This window comes from Octopus sinensis, linkage group LG13 (assembly GCF_006345805.1).
Source record: "Octopus sinensis linkage group LG13, ASM634580v1, whole genome shotgun sequence".
Lineage (NCBI taxonomy): Eukaryota > Metazoa > Mollusca > Cephalopoda > Octopoda > Octopodidae > Octopus > Octopus sinensis.
In genome coordinates this window covers 20,437,245-20,457,785 of record NC_043009.1, presented here as the reverse complement: position 1 = coordinate 20,457,785, position 20,541 = coordinate 20,437,245, and the positions used below count along the sequence as shown (strand labels likewise).

Below are 20,541 nucleotides of genomic sequence, written 5' to 3'. Positions count from 1 at the left end.
CAGGTCAGCGGAGGATAACACCCCCTCCTCCTGTTGGACAGGATTGTGAGTTGTCACTGACCAAGTTAGATCTCATTTGGAGTTACTGCTCTCTCTCTCCCTCTCAGATGGTTCATATATTCCATTTTGGTGGGGCTTCAGCAGCGGGATGTCATCCTCAACTCCAACCACTTTACACAGTCAGTCGAGTTTTCCTTTTTCTTTCATGGCACCAGAACAAGAGCTTTCCTCAGCAAGACTAAACAATCCTCTCTACCCTTCATTGTCTTTGGACCAAGTGGATTAATAGAAGTGAGAGTACGATTGGAGGGAGGAGAAGGCAGAGTGAGAAGATGATAGGAGAGGGAGTAATGGCAGAGAGACAATAATAGGCAGCTACAAGTTAGAAAAAGAGTCTAGGTGATAAAAGGAGGAGGAATATTGGGTGGGTTGGGGGAATAAAGGGCAACAAAAGGTGAGTAATATTGAAGGTAGGTGGGTGGGGGAGTAAAGAGGTGAAAGGAAAAGTAAATGATATTAAGACATTGAAATCAGTAATGATTTGAAATAGTTTACTGTTTTTGTGAAATGCGCTCTTTTACTCTTTTACTTGTTTCAGTCATCTGACTATGGCCATGCTGGAGCACCGCCTTTAGTTGAGCAAATCGACCCCAGGATTTTTTCTTTGTAAACCTAGTACTTGTTCTATTGGTCTCTTTTGCCGAACTGCTAAATTATGGGGATGTAAACACACCAGCATCGGTTGTTAAGCGATGTTGGGGGAACAAATACAGACACACAAACACTCACACGCACACACACATATACAGTTGCGGCCAAAATGTTCAGAACGTCATTGTTTGCGTCAGAAAAGTAGGTATAAGTTTTTATCAAAGTTGTTTTATATTCTATAATTTTCACAGACAATAAATACGATATTATTTGTTATTGTCTGAGATTTTGGTGTAATTTGAGAGGATAATAAAAAAGTTATGGATGATTTAGTGATTTACTGCAAAACCCATGGCGGCCAAAATAATCAGAACGGTTGCTTTTACTCCATGTTTTAGTATATTTAACCATCGAACTCTAATGTTTTGAATTTGTTTACGTGACAGTTCGTTTACTAAACATTAGTAAGAATATTTGCAGTGTACTTTGTTAATATAATGCCACTTACTCCGTTACCAATTCGTCAGCAGATTATTAAGCTTCGAAAGAAGGATAATTTAAGTATTAGGTCTATTGCAAAGATTGTTAACAAGTCAAAAAGTGTTGTTCACGGTATTCTTAAGGTCTACGATGATTGTGGTTCGTGTGAAGCAAGAAAGCCAAGAAAAACGACCAAGAGAGAAGATCGTGCTATGGTAAAGTTGGTTAAAAAGGACAGATTTAAAACTGCTGCTGCTGTTTTTCAGGAAATGAGCACTGTACTGAAGAAAACTTTATCTCGAAAAACTGTGTCTCGTCCTTTAGTTGAACATGACCAACAAGCAAGAGCACCTGCAGTGAAGCCACTGATCAGCTCCAAGAATAAAAAGTGTCGTCTTACCTTTGCAACTGAACATGTGTTGTGGTCTCAAAAAAAATGGCAAACGGTGCATTTCAGTGATGAATCTAAGTCTATGTTATTTGGCTCAGATGGGAAAAGGTACGTTCGTCGAAAAGCAGGTGAAAAATTATCACCTAAATGCCTTAAGACTAGTGTTAAATTCGGTGGAGGAAGTGTCATGGTTTGGGGGATGATATCTGGAGATGTTGTGGGCCCTTTGCTGCGATTACATGGAAAGGTAAATGCAGGAGTTTATAAACAACTTGTAAAAGATCATGTCTTGCCTGTGCTGAGAAATTCAACTAAGCGACCACCCATATTCATGCAGGACAATGCCCCGTATCACAAGGCTAAGGTGGTCATGAACTTCCTCAAGGCTGAAAAGGTTATTGTTATGGATTGGCCTGCTCAAAGCCCAGACCTCAATCCTATTGAAAATGTGTGGAATATTCTAGGAGAACGTTTGAAAGCCAGAAATCCTAAAACAACCGAGCAATTATGGAATGCCCTTCAGGAAGAATGGAATAAGATCACCCAGCAAGAAATTGAAAATTTAATTCCCCCATGCAGTCAAAAATGTCAAACTTTTATTGAAGCTAAAGGGCTTCACACTAAATATGAAATAATTCCGGCATTCTCTGTCACTTTTTGATTATTTTGTTATTTTTTCAACCGTTCTGATCATTTTGGCCACCATGGGTTTTGCAGTAAATCACTATATCATCCATAACTTTTGTATTATCCACTCAAATTACACCAAAATCTCAGACAATACCAATTAATATCGTGTTTATTGTCTGTGAAAATTATAGAATATAAAACAACTTTAATAAAAACTTATACCCACTTTTCTGACGAAAACAATGCCGTTCTGAACATTTTGACCGCAACTGTATATACACATATATACAAGTTTCTTTCAGTTTCTGTCTACCAAATCCACTCACAAGGCTTTGGTCTGCCCAAGGCTATAGTAGAAGACACTTGCCCAAGGTGCCACACAGTGGGACTGAACCCGGAATCATGTGGTTGGTAAGCAAGCTACTTACCACATAGCCACTCCTATGCCTGAATGAACTCATTAAGTTTGTGAAGTAATTAAATATTTACAGTAAAACCATTGAAGTGCTATCAATTAAATTCCCACTGAAGTGTATTCTATCATAACAAGGAGAAAACGAATGACAAAAACATGGTGCCAGAGACCATTTATAGTTTCATTGATAACAGCTTGTTTGGTATGCTGGAAATTGTAATGAAATATTTCTCAATTCACGTGTTAATGAAGGACACAGGATATCTTAGTCCTATATTTACTGATGGGATGGTCATGACTGAAGTACTTTTGATCATACATCTAATGGATCAAGACTAACCTAGGGTTAAACAACTTTCAGTGGTTGTTATCAGCCACTGGGCTTTTATCAGTTTTAAATAAATAACAAACAAAAAAAAAGGCATCACATTTCAGTTTGTGAAGTAAAGACTGGATCATAGCAGTGAGAGGTATGTGGCCCAAATGTTCTCTCTGTAGACGGTCCCAGATTTGATCCTGTAGTGTGGCACTTTGGAAAGGTATCTTGGCTTGAGAGTGTAACTGTGGAAATGGAAACTGTGGAAGGCCATCGAATATATTCTATCAGAAACTGAAGGGTTTTTGGTTCATAACTCAGAGTTTGGTGTTGCAGACTATTCAGAACTAGTGGAACCCCTGAATATTCCATAGAATTAATGGTAAACTTATTGGGTTATTTCTGAAAACTTTATCCAAAAAAACCTGAAAGTGTAGCATGTGTTGTATTTGTAAAGACTGAAATAAGAACTGATGTTGATAGGATAGACTAAACCCAAGAGGCTGATGCTCCAGCATGGCCACAACTCAGTGAAACTAATGAAAAATGGTAAAAGACTGCCTTACTTTTTAGATTTGATATCTCCCGGAGTTGATGTCAGTAGGTCTGGTATTAATTGGTGCAAAATGTTGTAATAGTTTGTGTCACGGAATGGACCAGCCATCACTATAGCTTTCATACCGACCTTCAATATTAGAAAGAAAGAAAATATTTGATAGAAATCTGTTGAGAAAACTAAAATAGATTTTAGATGACTCATGACAAATATTAAACACACACAAACACAGATGTTCATTTGTCAGAGTGACAAGGGCCATTTAGTCATCCTTCAGGATGACTGATGATGCATGTGGTGACTTTGTTTAAAGTGAAGAATTGCACACCATCAACGTCATTCTCTTGTCTGAGATCATTTTCAATCGAGTAGCAAGACCAGGTCAAGATAACTGGGCAATGGAAGTGGATGCTGGGGACGACCAAGATGCCCTTCTTGCCTCATCTTGTTCTTTGCACTCCACAATGCATTGCTCTGGCTGCCTTTTTCCTTCATTGAACCACAAAGATTTTTTTCCTCACAGTCTGCTGGATCCAGTCTTCGCATGCATTGGTAGACAAGTCCTAATATGCTGATCAACCCTAAGCTGAGACCCTGACCAGAGTAGATCTGGGAACAATAGTGGCCAGGGGGTGGTTCCACACTCCTCAAAACCCTTGGAACTCACAGATCAGGCCCCGCTACCAGATGCAGGATGTCATATACAGGATGTGCATGCATGCACACACACACACATCATTAGGCCTATTTATATAGATGAGGGGATGCTGAAAAATTCTTGGCTTTAAGGGTATCACAAAAGACTTGGTTGGAGGCCCAACATTCTGAGTTCTTTGACAGGGCTTAGAAAAACTGAAGGACCACTGCAGTAAGTGTGTGAATCTGAGAGGGGAAGATGTTGAATAAAATCAGTTCACTGATCCTCCGGCCATTTCTTTTACCCAAAGCCAGCAACTTTTCAGCACCCCCGTCTATATGTATATGTATAAATTATATGCATAAATATCAATAAGTCTACTTCAATTCACATGGTTCCCCCCCCACCCAGTTTTCCTCCCACTGTTATCATATCTGTGTTGTGGGCATTTCCTTCCAAAAGATGAAAATGGTCATTTCCATCTTTTATTTATCTCTGTAGAAGCAACATTTTTGATGTGTTGTCCCAAAGGTGGACCCTCCAAAGTAGAAGTGAGGAGAAGAGAATGGGGAGGGGACAGAAGAACAGGAAATGTTGGTGGGAAGGGGTTGAAAGAGGTTGAGTGAGGGACGAGGAATTGCCAGTGGATTGCTAAATATTTTGTAGTATTGAGTTCAAGTTATTGTTTGAGAAATAGAGATCAATAAAAGTAAGCAGCAGGCAAAGCCCTTTTGAAAGTGGTGCTCCAGCATGGGCTACTATTCAGAATATACTGAAACCAGCGAAAGAATAAAAGAAAAGCATCTGGATCTTACAGTGTTTACAACGTGCTCTAGTTCTGCCATTCTAAAGGCTGGGTTGACGTTTACCTGAAATAAAGAGAAAATACAGAAAAAAAAAAGGCGGCAACACAACTCTGGAACAAAAGATATAAACAAATAAAATAATTAAAATAATTAATTCTTAATCTTCAGTTATAATAAAGTTATAAGTAAACTGTAAACAATAAAAAGGAGGTAAAACTCTATAGAAGATGTAGGGATCTCCAGGATAGATTTTGGAAGGGTTAGGGACCAGCAGAAAAGGTTCATTTAAAAAGACAGGAAGTAACAATGGTAAAACACACACTATCATCATCATCATCGTTTAACGTCTGCTTTTCATGCTAGTATGGGTTGGACGATTTTGACTGAGGGCTGGCGAATCAGATGGCTGCACCAGGCTCCAATCTTGATCTGGCAGAGTTTCTACAGCTGGATGACCTTCCTAACGCCAACCACTCCGAGAGTAAAATAATTAATTAATTGATTATTTAATTATCATGATTTAAGACTAAACATAGAATTTAAATAAATGGATATTCATTAGTTAGATGAGAATGACAAACAAAACAGAAATTTCATATACACTTTTTTAACATACATTCACAAGGAAGAATATATTATATATGGGGCATCAATATACATCCACAGATGCAACAATTATTTTAAATTATTGACACACACACACTCTTATGTACATACATATATACATAATAATACTGGTTGTCTCTTGTAGTCCGAGGAAGACGGTTCTGCAATTTGTTGCTGAACAATCTGTGCAGATGATTTGTTTGTTGTAATTGAATGTTAGTATTGCTCATAAGCTCACTTTCTCCATTGAATCGACTTTGTTGAAACAGGTGCATGGTGTACCTGACATCAGGTGTTGAAGTGATTGCAGAACAATGTAAGATGTAGTGTTTTGCTCAAGAACACAACACACAGCCAGGTCAGGGAATTGAACCTACAATCTTGTGGTCATGAGTGCAATAATCTGACCACGAAGTCATGCACCCTCAGGCACATGTACGTACATACATGCATACACTGCCCAGCAGATGTGAATGTACAATGAAAAGTCCAGGAAAAAGAGAACATTTAAGGTGAATTAATGGAGAACATACAGCTCTTGTACCCTGGCTATGAAATCACTTTTGAACCTATCATCATAGGGGTATTAGGTTATATACCAACAAATTTACTAAAAAAAAACCCCAAAAAACCTAGAAATTCTTGGTTTCACAGTAAAAAACCCAAAAGAAACTCATGTGGATTCTTTGAATCCAGTTTATTAGTGGCACTGGGAAGATTTATGAGACATTCTAGAAAATCTCCATGTGAGATTCTTATGTGAATAGATGCACACCATACTTGAGTGTATAGACAGTTCAACCAACATACTAACTCAACCACAGATTTACAAACTTTGGGAATTCTCTTAACTCAGAATGCCTTGTTGCTTTGTTAGCGACTGGATTGAACTCTCTCAAGAACTTAAAACTCAAAGAAAAATCATTCATTCATTCATGCACACATGCATGCATACATACATACATGCATGCATACATACATACACACACACACACACACACACATACATACATACATACATCATTATGCAAATGGCACAGGCAGTGCAGTTAAGAAGTTCACTTCTCACAGCCACATGGCTTTATGTTCAATCCTACAGTACAGTACCTTTGACAAGGATCTGAATCAATAAGTGGAAATTGGAATTTAGAAGACAAAAACCAATGGAAATATATTTCATTCTATTGTTTTTTTCTAAATTTTTATTTACATCAAAATGTATTTTTCTGCCAAGCAAAGTTTACATGTGTTGGTGCCTTCATTGTGATTCTCAGTAAGCCTGATGATGGACCATTAATAACCAAATATCTTTTGAAAAGGCACCATGTTCTTCTTACATATATTTCCGAAGGAACTGATCTGGAGTGTATAACAATTTTTATTGCTACACACCATACAAAAAGGAAAGAAATCTGGTGTATTTAGTAACTTGTGTGTTGGTGAGTGTTTTACAAATTGACAAAGAAATCAATTGATGTGCTGAACAGAAATATCTTGGGACATAGACCTTCACTTGACATTATCACCATCAGAAATTCAGTGAATCAGTTATTGACCCCTAGGGAACCTGTAATCAACAATTCTATTATTGACAGAAGTCATGATAAATAAAATAATTTAGAAAATAGTAATATTTACTGAAATTATTCCAGCTCTGAAACCTGCGTACTGGGCTAGTAACCATTCATAAGAATTTGGTCCCCAAATACCAATTCTGTCTCCTTTGTTTATTCCAAGGTCCAAGAAACTAGCAGCTAGTTGATCACACTATCAAAAGATGAAGAAATTGATGGAATTATAAGAAATATAGCTTTGAAAAGGTAAAAAATGGACAAGAATAATATTCTACACAATATTTATATAAATACAGGATTTTTTACATGAAAAACAACTTCAGGAACAAAAGAAACGACAAAAACAAGGAAAACAAACAAGAAATGATAAGAGTAAAGATTGTTTGCCAACATAACATGGCAATCCTGGTTTAGGACGAATGTTTCTGTAATTTAGCCCCAGGAAACATTACCTCCAGCTGGCTACACGACACAATCTGTGTCCTTATAGCCAGCTGGAGGTGATGTCTCCTGGGGCTAAATTACAGCAACATTCATCCTAAACCAGGACTGCCACGTTATGTTGGCAAACAATCTTTACTCCAAAGAACTGTTGCTGAATATCTCTTGTTGTGAGATTTACAATTTGTAATTTTCTAAAGAAATGGTAAGTAATTAATTTTATATTTTAATTAATTTGGTTGACAGAAACAGAGTTTAGAATCTTGTTGCAAGGTGGACTCTAAGTTCTTCTGTATTCCAGTTTAAAAGCATCATCACCTGATTCCTGGTACCTTTAACTAAGTCCACTCTATTGCAAAGATTTAAGTCACACTTCTGTTCTAAGGATAAGTTCATCCATTTCTCCTATCAGTTCCACAAGCCCTAAACAGGTCCATGGTAATATCTTTAAAATTTGGAACCAAACTCTTCATTAAGTCCACAGGAATAGATTGTTCTCATCCATTGTCCTTACCAAAGACAGTTTCTCATTAGTTAATCTAAGACATGTGATGCCATAAATTTGTCCCACTTGGATGACTGATTGATGTGTGTGTGTGTCTATCTTGATAGACTCAGAATTGAACTCATACCCACTAACTAAGCAACTACACTTATATTCCTTATCCCATATGAGGATATATCAGTATGCAATAATTAATCACTTTTATATGAAATTTGAGGTCAAAATCATTGTTTAATTTTTTTGAGGATCAATATAATTAACTGTCTCTCGTCAATCATTCTAAATCACTCATTAACCAATATTCCTGATCAATGTAAGATCAAACAATCAATCATTTATCTGCACAGAATGTAGGAAATTGAAAAATATAAATATTTTGTCTCTCAAAGACTTACTTCTTTTAAGAATTGAGCAAATGTTCTTCTTATTCCACTTGAGTAAAATACACAAGCTTCATCATCTGGGTTGTTTTCTGTCTGTTCTTGGAACATGTTTCCAATGGTGGAACCAAGAAAAGGAATATCTGATGGTCCATGGACATAGCTGTGGGTTAAGGTTTTCTTTCCAGAACTGCTGAGTGGTTTTGTGTCTGTCGTACAGTTCCTGAAATTGATGTAGAATACAATAGCAGTAGGAAGACGTGGGCTGAAAGATATTAGGAAAATCGAATATCAACTCATGAGTGAAGCCTTAGCTGTTGGTCCTTTGTTAGCTTTGTTGGAGTAGGGGCCACATGGCAGAAACTGTAATAGATTGCAGGGTTCTGTTTAGGATGTGAAGGGAACATTAATCATTCCCAGCATCACAACCAACCAAAAACTTCCATCCACACAGGTCCAACCTCAACAACTGATTTGCAGTTGTTGAAATCAAACCAATTGCACAGGATTTCTCAAGGATTTTGTAGTCAGGGAATGCTCTGATTTCTGTAATATCAAGAGAAATAAGCATTAAACTAATTCTAAATTAACCCTAAACATGAGCATTAAACTAACACCAAACTAATATTAAGGCAGTGAGCTGGCAGAATTGTTAGCAGGATTGGTAAAATGCCTAGTGGTGAAAATCTGTCTTTATGTTCTGATTTCAAATTCCACTGAGGTTAGCTTTACCTTTCATTCTTTCAAGACCAATAAAATAAGTACCAGCTGTATATTGGGGTCAATGTAATTGACTCGTTCTCTTTCTCGAACTTGCTGGCCTCATGCCAAAATTTGAAATGAATATTAAACTAAATTTGTGCTATTGTGATTTAGTTATTTTTTTAGTAATTTGAGAAATTTAACTTTATATTTAAGACATTAAAAATTTGTGACATTGGGTGAATCTGTTCCCGCTCACAGAGATTCTTAACATTTGAAATTATGGACACTTCTTGGAACTAGAAATAAACTTTTCTACTCAGTCTATTTCTAAATTTGTGTTTTGCTGTTTGAATATTGAGAAACATAAAACCTGTTATCGTGTCTATTTACAGTCTCTATTTTCTTTCTGTGAAATATTGTTTCAGATTAAAAAACCTTCAGAGGAATTTTCAAATCAAAACTGGTCTCCAACTTCAGCTGCAAAATATTGTTGTTGATTTTCAGTTATTGATTTTCACATATCAAACATTTGTTACAAAATTCAATCTCGATTTAGTTGTTTTGTGTTTTTTTCTTTATTAAGTCCAAATTTCTCTTGGGTTTTCAAACTACTTCATCCTTGATTACCGAGTCAATTCACTCATTTCATTCGCAATGAGCCATGCTGCATTTATTTTACACTAAAATATGTCATATTCGTATCCTGCAGTGTTACACAAACCTTGTTTAAATAAATGATGTCAGAAAGATATGCCATTTTTACCTCATCCATCCACAGAAAATATTTGAGGAGGTGTACTTACCAGGCAATGATTTGGTCTGAGAATGTGTCTTGAAACTAAAATAATTGCAGCATGGGAGACAGATGGTACCATTCAAAGACACACAAACACTGTTTACTTCACTCAAGCAATATTATTTGTCAAAATGTTTGTGATGTGGGCTGCAGCCTGGCCACTGACGAAATAACACTGCATCTCAAATGCAAAGTAATAATAAATGTTTAAGTGAAGTTAATGGTCTTTGTGTGTTTTTGAAAGGTTCATGTGTCTCCTATGCAGTAAATCCTATTTTAGTTGGGACAGAAATACTACAATTTCTTCAGACAATTAAAACAAAAACAAATCAACATTTTCCCACTTGATTCCCAGACACACTTCAGTGCACACAGACTTCTTATATTTTTCCCATAACAAAGTGAATGTTCTTGTATTTCGTGGTTTTAGTTCCCTAAAATCAACCAGTTTTATAGCATCATTTACTCAAAATTTCAGATCTTTAAAGCAAATGTTTCATTGTTAATTCTTAATTTTATATCTTTGCATGTTGGATATATAATGAAGCAGAGAGGAAAGAAAGCATTTACACAACACACTATTATTGATATCACATAAGACTCGACACCCTTAATCATGGCTCACAGTGAACTGCTTATCAACTAAAACTGCTGACGACTCAGCAGTTGTTTATTTAAGAGAAAAGTCTCAGTTCACTTTTAGTCAGATGTGGGTGGTCAGACTCCTTCCACAGTACTTAACAAGAATGATAACAATGGACACTTTCAGGGCGAAGCTAAGTAACATGTTAGGAAGGTCATCCAGCCATAAAAAAAAAAAACCATGCCAAAACAGACACTGAAGCCTGGTGCAGCCTACTGCCTGGCAAGCTCCTGTCAAACTGTCCAACCCATGCCAGCATGGAAAGTAGATGTTAAATGATGATGATGATGACATATACATTAGAAAAGTCCCTCAATGATTTAACATCAATATTATGGGCTACTTATAACACCCATTTTACATTTATTGCGGACTTAACTGAAAGCTATTGAAAATTATTCTATAATAGTTCAAATCACCAAATTTCATGAGTTCAAGAAAATAAATCCAAAATTAATATTCTAACATTAAAACTAATTACTTATTCAAACAAAGACTTCTAGAAAAATCCCAAATAAATTTGAGGGAGGTTGAGTATTCTCCAGGAAGGTGGAGGATGCCCCAAGATATCTATACCGCCCATCCACATTTAATTTTATGTATCAGTTCACATAACTGTGTGAGGAGTGGGGGGAGGAGGTTACTGGGTGTAAAAGGATTCGTTCTGTGTGGTGTGTGTGTATGTGTGTGGTCATTGCTAAAAGGGCAAAGAATAAATTTGGAGATTTACCAAGAGTGTGGAGTTGAATGCAAAGTGGAAGATGAAAGTGGAGGCTTTTTCTGTGAGGGGACAACACTGTGGAGTCTGTGGAGGAAGCAGAAGAGGATTCTACAAAGTTGTTCATAAGTGGGAGAAGGAAATTTGCTTAGGGAGTGCAAATCCAGTTTTTTTTATAAGATGTTCAAAGCATTTTCATCCACCCTCAATTTTAGGGGGTGCACTTGCACCCTCTGCACTCCCAGTTCCCAAGCCTATGAAGTCGGTAGATATTGTTTTGGCAAGAGGCAGAAAGATGAGCAGCAGTTTGGAAAGCAGGAGGACTTTACAGTTTGCTAAAGTCAGGACAGCATCACATAAAACACTTCCACATATATACAGCCCAGTTTGTGTCTCTGAAACCAATCATGGAACCAACAATGGTTGAAGTGAAACCACTTGGTTCCACAGAAACCAGAGAAACCTTGAGAATTAGTTTTGTCTTGAGAAATTAAGGGATTCAAGTAAGGTCCATTCACATTGTGGCCCTGTTTCCACTATCCTTTCACCACTGGCTAATAATAATGATGATGATGATGATGATTTCTTTATTGACCACAGAGGGGTTACATCAAGAAAAGCATTAGGACAGTACAGGACAAAACATTGAAAGTGTGTGTGTGTGTGTGTGTGTGTTATTGTGAGGGTTTTGATTGTAAACAGGTTTAACGTAGAAAAATAGACCTGAAACATTTTAACAATGTGTAATCCTCAATAGGGAAGAGACATCTGAGGGCTGTTCATGGAAAAACCCCATAAAACCATGGGTGCCCAGATTTCTGGGACAGGTGCCTTTTCTCAGTTCCTCATCATCAATTACAAGTGTATGCTCAGGGAAGGCCTGTTCACGTGCACAATTCTTGCCACTCTCATCCACCTTTCAACAGAATGGCCACAAGGAAACACTTCCTTGTAGTACATCTCCAGTGTTAGAAGCTGTGCAAAGGCAATAATAATAATTACATCAAATACAGAATAGACAACACATCAGAAAGTGGTAAGTGCAGAATTTGTGGACAAAATGCTGAAACCATATAGCATATAACCAGTCAATGTACACCACTAGCCCAGAAAGAATATAAGAGACGTCATGACAATATAGCAAGGACTGTTCATTGGACACTTTGCAACAAGTATGGACTTGACGGAACAAAAAAGCAGTATGAACATATACCTGAAGGCATCATTGAAAATGATAATGCAAAAATCCTATGGGATTTTATGATTCAGCGTGACCATGAGATAGAGAATAGGAAACCAGACATAGTGTTAATTGAGAAAGAAAGCAAACGATGTTGGATCATAGATAGAGCACAGGAGCCAGTCAGGCAGACCTGGCATCAACCATGTGCCACCACCACGGGAGCCAGTCAGGGGGCACTGGCCACAGCTACGATTTTGGTTTTACTTGACTCAACAGGTCTTCTCAAGCATATCATATCGCTCAACACATCAAGGGTACTCTGAAATGGGCTGGACATGGAACACTGGCATTGGCCATGACTGCACTCTCACTTTAGGTGCCAGGTCTTCTCAATCACAGCATATCTCCAAAGGTCTAGATCTCCTGTCATTGCCTCTGTAAGGCCCATCGTTCAAATGTCATGCTTTACTACCTTATCCCATGTCTTCCTGGGTCTACCACTTTCACAAGTTCCTTCCACAGTTAGGGTGTGACACTTCCTCACACAGCTGTCCTCATCCATACGTAACACATGGCCATACCAGTGCAGTCATCTCTCTTGCACACCACATTTGATGCTTCTTATGTCCAACTTTTCTCTCAGGGCATAAAAAGGTAATGCAATCTGTGCTATATATAATGTAACGGCTTGCTGTAGCCAACAAGAAGACATGGCTGAGGGCAGCAAAGGACTCTATTTGCTGATGCATCCATTTGGACCAATTTCATGCTGATATCAAAATGGTCCTGCAAGCTGGATGAAATTGCTGCACAGGCTTGAAGTGGCCCACGGGCTGGGAGTTTGACATGTCTGGTTTATAGGAATCTTTTATCAAACTCCAGTATCTGTCTGGTATTTTATTTTAACTTTGGTCAGCCTTGAACTCACAACCCGAAAATTAATAGTAACCCAATGCTACAAAATATTTTAATCTGCCACCAATGATTATGTTACTGAGATAAGTAGGACAGAACAAATGGGTTAACATGAATTCCATTTTAGTTTTCCTCAGAGTCTCCTTCACCCATGAAATTTGAACCTCATCAAACAATTTTTTTTTTGTCAGCAGGAAACAAAAAAATTTTTCCATCTTCTTCATGCACCAATAAAAAACAACAAAAAAGGTGTACTTCCTTCGTTGTTTTTAATGTAAAATCCCCTGTTTAATATCTGATAAAAAGGGAAAAGATTTCAACATCATAGTTTGAGGTTACTCAATCACACAAGATCATATTTCAGACGGTACATAACTTCAGAAACACACTTGAAGCATGGAAGCCTAGATGTGGTTGCTCAATTTGTTTGAAAAAGCAGCTAAATCTCTCTTAAATCATACTCTATCTTTACAAAAAGGACACATTGCATTACATAGGCTTAGATAGACAATGACAATTGGAAGGTGAGATACCTGTCTTCAATCAAAATTGACCTGGCATGAACAACAACAAAAGCAGCATCTTAGAACAGTCAGCATCTGATAGTATTAAAGTCAGGTCTGTTCTCAGGCATGGTGTTATCAAAATAGAATTTGTCACATTCTTCTATAAACACCAATATAAACCACCATCAATTTCTTCAGATTCCATAGATTTATCTTTAGTAAGTTGGTGCTAAAGAAATTTTGTATTTTAAATAAATTCTTTGAAAAAAAGTGGAAAAAAAAAAAAAAAATTTCTCTTTAGATTTGGAAATTCCACAGAAGCCTTCTATTATCAGCTTCCCAAAGTCAAACCATCTCTACATTGTGTTTCGTACAGTTTGTAATGTTTTGCAAGTGTTTGGGTTTTGGGGGATCCAAACTTCTTTTATGCCACCCTGCATTGTGTGTGAGGAGTAGAAACTCACTTCAAATGATATCCTAACTCATTTCCTGTCATACAAAGGACAAAAAGACATGTTGAAGCAGTAGCTGGGAAGAAATGTTCACTGCCAAAGTAACTATGGAACTCTTTCCTTCATCTAAGTACAAACAACTGACAAGCAAGAATATTTGTAATTCCTGAAAGAAGCTAAATTTACCAATCTTTTTTAGAAAATATCCTGGAATTACTCTGATGTGTTCAATGGGTTTCTTTATGATTCTCTTTGGATCTCAGTTTATAAAAATCAGCTGGTAGTCCAAGGAACTCTTTATTAAACCTTTTCTTATTGGATCCAGCAGTTTTTAGAGATTATTGCAAAATAATTACATTTCAATAACAAATTAGTATTATTAATTAACAAGTTTCATCTCTTCTAACACCTGCAGTTGTTTTGGTGATTCAGTTATAATTTAATAAAGAATACAACCTTGAAGACAACAAAACTAAGTACAAGGAATACAAATAAACGGACAGAGACTTCATAGACAAGCTTGTTGTTTTTGTAATTTAAAAAAAAAAAATTTATGGAAGCAGAAATTTGTTTTCAGAAGAAATGAATAAAAATACTTCCACAAATTATGTAATCATCCTTATTTAATGTCCAAGCTCCATGCTGGTATGGGTTGGCCAAATCGATAGGATCTGAGAGGACCAAGGACTGCATTGTGCTTCGCTGTCCGTTTCAGTATGGTTTCTATGGCTGGATGCCAATCACTTTGCAACATGGACTGGATGCCTTTTTTCATGGCATTGGCACTAATGAGATCCCCTACATACTCTGAAGGATGTGGCTTTATGCTAAGAAGAGAGGGCAGAGTGATCAGGGTGAAGCTGGGAAGAAATAAAAATAGGTGTCATGAAGGTGAATCTTTAAGGTATGAGATGAGGAGGAGGAGTGGGGACAGAGGGACAAGTAGTGTAGGTGAGTGGAGGTGGCAAGAGTGTATGGAGGAGGGAGAGAAGGGGAATGGGTGAGGAGAAAGGAGGGTAGGTGACCACAAGGTCGGGTAAGATTCAAGGGTGGAGGATGAGCAACGAGCTGGAGGTGCGGTGGGGTGTTGATGATGACTTACAACAGAAAAACAAAAAAGAGGGGAGAGCAGCAGAATAGTAATGATGGGAGAATAGAAAAGAGGGGGTGAAGGTTAGGTGAGGTGGATGAAGGGAGAGAGGGAGGAGAGGAAATAAGGGTAGGTGAGTGGATGAGGAGAGAAAGGGGAAAGACTTCCGCCCGTCCCCCCACCATTTTCTCCCAAATTTGTTTATTTTTGTAATTTTTTTGCCAAAAATCTCCGTTTTCGGATACGTAGGTTCCGGAAAATTGCTAAAAATAGGCATTGGGAAAATTACCCCCACAGTTCCCCCCAACTTCTTCAATTTTGACTTTTTTCCCCAACACTAACCCTAAATCCCTAACCCTAAAACCGTAACTGTAACTACAGAAATGTTTTGAAATTTTTGTCCGAATCATAATCTCCGTATTTTTCCGCATATTTTGAATAAAAAAAAGATCTGTAAAAAGTAAAAACTGAAGGAAATGGGGTGGGAGGGGTGGGGGTAATTTAGAAATGTTGATTTTTGCCAATTCTTTTGCAGATTCATATTCCCCGTAGCCGAAAAGGGGGGGTGTAAAAAAAAAATTTAAGGGTTTTTGGGGGTGGGGAGGAATTCTTGCCGAGAAAGGGAGGAGGAGAAGAAGAAGAGTAGGTGAGGTGGTTGAGGAGAGAGAGAGATGTATGGTGGAGGTGGCTAAGAGATAATGCCTCAAATATGTACAGTGTTATAATTGTATAAACTACATATCACAATGAGTTCTTCAAGGCGGTGCTGCAGTATAGCCGCAGTCTAATGTCTGAAACAAGTAAAGAAAGGATAAATACTTTTCAGAGGCCGTAGATTATGATTACGAATTCACTGATAAGGCTTTGGTCGGCTCAGGATTATAGTAGAAAGACACTTGCTCGAGGTGCCTTCTACTGGGACTGAACCCAGAATCATATGGTAGGGAAATAATCCTTTTAGCACAGTCCCCTCAGCACCTATTTGTAGAAAATTTCATTAACAAAATATTCATTTTTCTGAAAGTTATGAGGAAACAAGGTCGATAGGGGTTGGGCAGTGTACCCACCTCATCACATTTTACTTTAAGAAGTAAATTGTTTGCCCCCAAAGTACGATGATGCTGTTACGTTGTCCCCACCCGAACTTTTATTGTAATTGTGCATCGTCGAATTACTTTAACTTATTATTTTTGCTATTTAAATAAAGTGCGAGTTTTCCCCTTCAACAGAACAGGGCAAGACAAGTTGTCAACATCGGCAAACACTTTCGGAACGACGAAGTTAACATTTCATTATAATTAACACCTCAACATTATTATGCCTTAGAAATCTCCACAAATAAAATTACAATATGCTTTAACAGTCAACATGATGAATAAGAGCAGGTCTCAATATTTGTTATGTAACTCACTTCCTACACACTCAAAACCAACTCTTTACTGATAGAAAGGAGTTTATGCGAAGAGAAAACTAATTAATTAATGAAGATTTTCTTCATAAGTCAAACGAGGATGGAATTAATGGAACCAATTAAGTAAAATTGTATTTGTTTATCCATGTGGAGGGACAGTACTCGGCCCCTATAGCCATTTACAATATACAGCTGGACCTGCTCGAAATAACAGCCAATTCTTCTGGAAAATTACGCCGCTCCGCCGTCTTAAAAAAATAACAAACGAACAAAAACAAAATAAAAGCAGGATATATTGGAAAATGTAGCCGTAAATATACTCAAAAGACAAGATGGGGTTGGCTGGAACATCTTTGACACTGGACTGCAGGGACAGAATACATTCTGGGTCAAACAATTGAAGCCCCTACTATTAAAAGGACTCAAGTTGCAGGTGTGACTAAAATAATCTCGGAACTCCGACTTGCAACCGCCAAATTATCGAGAATATAAAATTGTAAATAATTTTCAAAACCGTAAACCTTTCGTTCACTTACCTTCTGCTGTCCAATCCGGTATGTTTGCTATAAATAAAAAGTCCGTTCCTAATGTGAGAGGTTTTACGATTCCAAACTTTAGCAGGAATTCTAGCGCGTAGCATGGCTTTTACGTGTTGGCACTTTCTGAACTAGGGTTTATTAAGTTGATAACTCTGTCTTTATAATAAAAACATGTCCATAATTTTTATTGGTTAGGGTAGTTGACAGACCAAATTAGGAAAGTATCAATGTGAGATAAGACACTCGTACACCTTCAATAATTTTATATAATTGTCATGTAGAAACAAATTCCTATTCTTTAGTAGTGGAGGACGAGGTTGTGTGTGTGTGTGTGTAGGGGAGGGCTGGTGTTTTCGCTGAAAGCATGGCAATAATTTTTCTGCTTGTATTGTGTCCTTGCCCCATTTTTATCTTAACAACTTTTGCCTCCTTTAGCTGAATCTTTTACAATCCTCTTTTCACCAGACTCATAAATACGTTTTTTTTTTATCTCTGTTCAGCTGACAAGCAATGCTTTTAAACAGTCTTCTGATAGTCATTCTTATTGTGAAGCTTTAATACGCATACGTTTTTAAGGTCACATGAAAAAATGTGGCATTTAGAGGTGACAAATGTTTCTGACGAAGGAGGAATGGCGCTATACACATCTCTTAAACTGTCAGACATGCAAATACCTTACCATAATCCCCATATCTTTTTTCCTACAACAAAAATAGAAATATATAGAGAAATATATCACTTTACTACTAAATCACTAAAGCTACAAAACAAACGACAAAGTGATGCAACATGGAACATTAATATTTTACACCTCCAAAGTGGCAGGCTGGCCAAATTGCTAGCGTACTAGGCGAAATGCTTATCAACATTTTGTTTGTCTTTATGTTCTGAGTTCAAATTCTGCTGAGGTTGACTTTGCTTTTCATCTTTTCGGGGTCAATGAAATAGGTACCAGTGGTGCACTGGGGTTGATGTAATAGCCTAACCCCTTCCATCAAAGTTATAGCTCTTGCGGTCATAGTGGAAATTATTATTGAGTGGGAGAGCAGCACACACCATCAAATTTCGTCTGGGGTACAAATATATGGAGCCCTCATGAGCACCCGTCTGATAAGGGTGCACTAAGCATATGCATTACAACCATGCGTGCAACATAGTGACCTTATATAAAGAGCAAGCAGTGCATGACCTTGCAGGAGAAGCCCAGTTAGGCATTTCTTCAGGCTGAGTTGCCTATCCCAATCAAAAGGTCCTTCACTAAGGGCTGTTGAATGAAACACCCATGTTTCCAAAGGTGAATTATCCAAACTCAAAAAAAAAAAAACTCCTCTCAACACATGGCTATTATGCTCCCCTATTACTTCTGCTTATGATCAGAGATGCACATATCATCAGCCACCAAGGGACATGCTCAACTGGTTATGGTCAACAACTGACAAGTGGTATTGAGCAGAATATTTGCTATAGCCCATCTTTTTTATACTAAGCCAAAACATGTACTTCCAATCAGTTAAGATCAGGAGCCATGAAAGCCACTGCCTAGTATTTATCAATAGTATCAATATGCTTTGTTTTGTGTTTGTACATACCTGTGGTATGTGTCACATTTATTTCAAAGGAAGAAGTGAGTGGCAAAGCGAGAGAGAAGGAGTAGAGAGAGTGACAGAGTGGAAGAGACAGTGAGTGGTGACGGTATTCGTTTTGTGTTTTTAAATGTTTATCAGATTGCAAGAAAAGTAAATATATAGAGTGAAAGAAAATTTGATACATAGATACATACACACATTGCTAAATTAAAAGAAGTGGGAGAGAAGAGGGACACAGAGGAAGTGTAAGAGAAAGTGGAGAGACAGTAGATACATAGGCCGAAAGAAAAGTTGATGTGTAGACACAGAGACATTGTTAAATCAAAGACAAATAACTACAGCATTTTCACTTTTCATTACCACATGAGGATAAAATTAACTTACAAGTGGCTGAGTACTTCACAGTCATGCATACCATTAACGTAGTTCTCAGGAATATGACAAGACTGGCCCCTTTCATTTTGGCCAGCTGAGTGGACTGGAGCAAGATAAACCTTCAAGTGGTTGGAAGAAAATGAAAAAAATTCTTATATAGGGGCAGGAAAATGTTTTTAGGTGTCACAGATCTGGAGGCCAAGCCCCTGGATAAACACTGATGCACAGGCTGTTATTATAAAAACTGAGCGTGAGTCAAGGGCGAAGTCTTAGTTTTCACTGCTTATACTAAACACAAGACATTTTTGCCTTACGATATGGAACATTTCCTTTTCTTTCACTCTTTTTAAAAAATGGCATTCTGTTGCTTATGATGAAGTTCCTGTTATCTGATCAACAGAACAGTCTGCTCATAAAATTAATGTGCAAGTGGCTGAGTACTGCATACCATAATGTAGTTCTAAGGGAGATTCAGCCTCATGCAGAATGTGACAAGGCTTGCACTGGGGACATCATGCAGAATTCCTCCCTAATATATATATATATATATATATATGGTTTGAAGAGATAGCACAGGGTGGAAATAGAGGAGGAAAGCCATGAAATCAAGGAGGTAAAGGAATAGGTCTACTTGGGATACACAGTGAATATGTTCTGATATATGGATGCTGAAATTTTGAAGAGAATATTAGCATGATGTGCTCAAGACGGAGCTGGATGAAAGCCATGTGTTCCACACCGTCCGTTTGCATTGTCTTGGCTGTGCTTTGAAATGCAAGACATGGGATGCTACAAAAAGGGAAGAACATCAATTGAATGTGATGCAAGGAACCATTAAATTATCCATATTAGGGATATCATTGCGAAAGCATATATCCAAAACGAGATAATTTGAGAATGGGGCAGAGTGATTGATAACATCGCAGAATACTGAAAGCTCAACTTTTGCGGGGATGGATATGTCACAAAGTTCACAGACAACAGGTGAACCCGTGTGGTTGCTAATGGGAAAGTGTTATGGTTCAGGGTTGAAACACCTGATGGTTTTTGGATGCTGTCTGGTGATATCAGTTCCTCCAGGTCAAAGAACCTTCTTTTAGGTGTTATCAATAACATCTATCATCATCATTTAATGTCTGTTTTCCATGCTGGCTTTTTATGTGGTACCAACACCAGTATCCACTTGTTGTGGTGGACAGTTCTTCTTGAGTAGAGCAAAGCACCAAATATTTCA

At 37.6% G+C, this 20,541-nt stretch overlaps 1 protein-coding gene across 4 annotated transcripts in view; it reads right to left on the bottom strand.

Annotated features, from left to right (window-relative positions):
• LOC115218481 (medium-chain acyl-CoA ligase ACSF2, mitochondrial) overlaps positions 1–17,913 on the bottom strand; it is a 39,789-nt gene extending 21,876 nt beyond the window's left edge. The window contains exons 1-5 of one of the 4 annotated variants that reach the window (XR_005001644.1): positions 17,344–17,913; positions 8,404–8,611; positions 7,127–7,255; positions 4,892–4,945; positions 3,450–3,568 (exon numbers count right to left, since the gene is read on the bottom strand). Coding sequence is in view for 2 of the 4 variants with exons in the window: in XM_029788328.2 (XP_029644188.1) it covers positions 3,450–3,568; positions 4,892–4,945; positions 7,127–7,255; positions 8,404–8,611; positions 17,344–17,447 (614 nt within the window). In the remaining 2 variants the exon portion in view is untranslated. The remainder of the gene's footprint in view (positions 1–3,449; positions 3,569–4,891; positions 4,946–7,126; positions 7,256–8,403; positions 8,612–17,343) is intronic. The other 3 variants (XR_005001643.1, XM_029788328.2, XM_029788327.2) reach the window with 3 other exon arrangements.
• Positions 17,914–20,541: the final 2,628 nt, after the last annotated feature.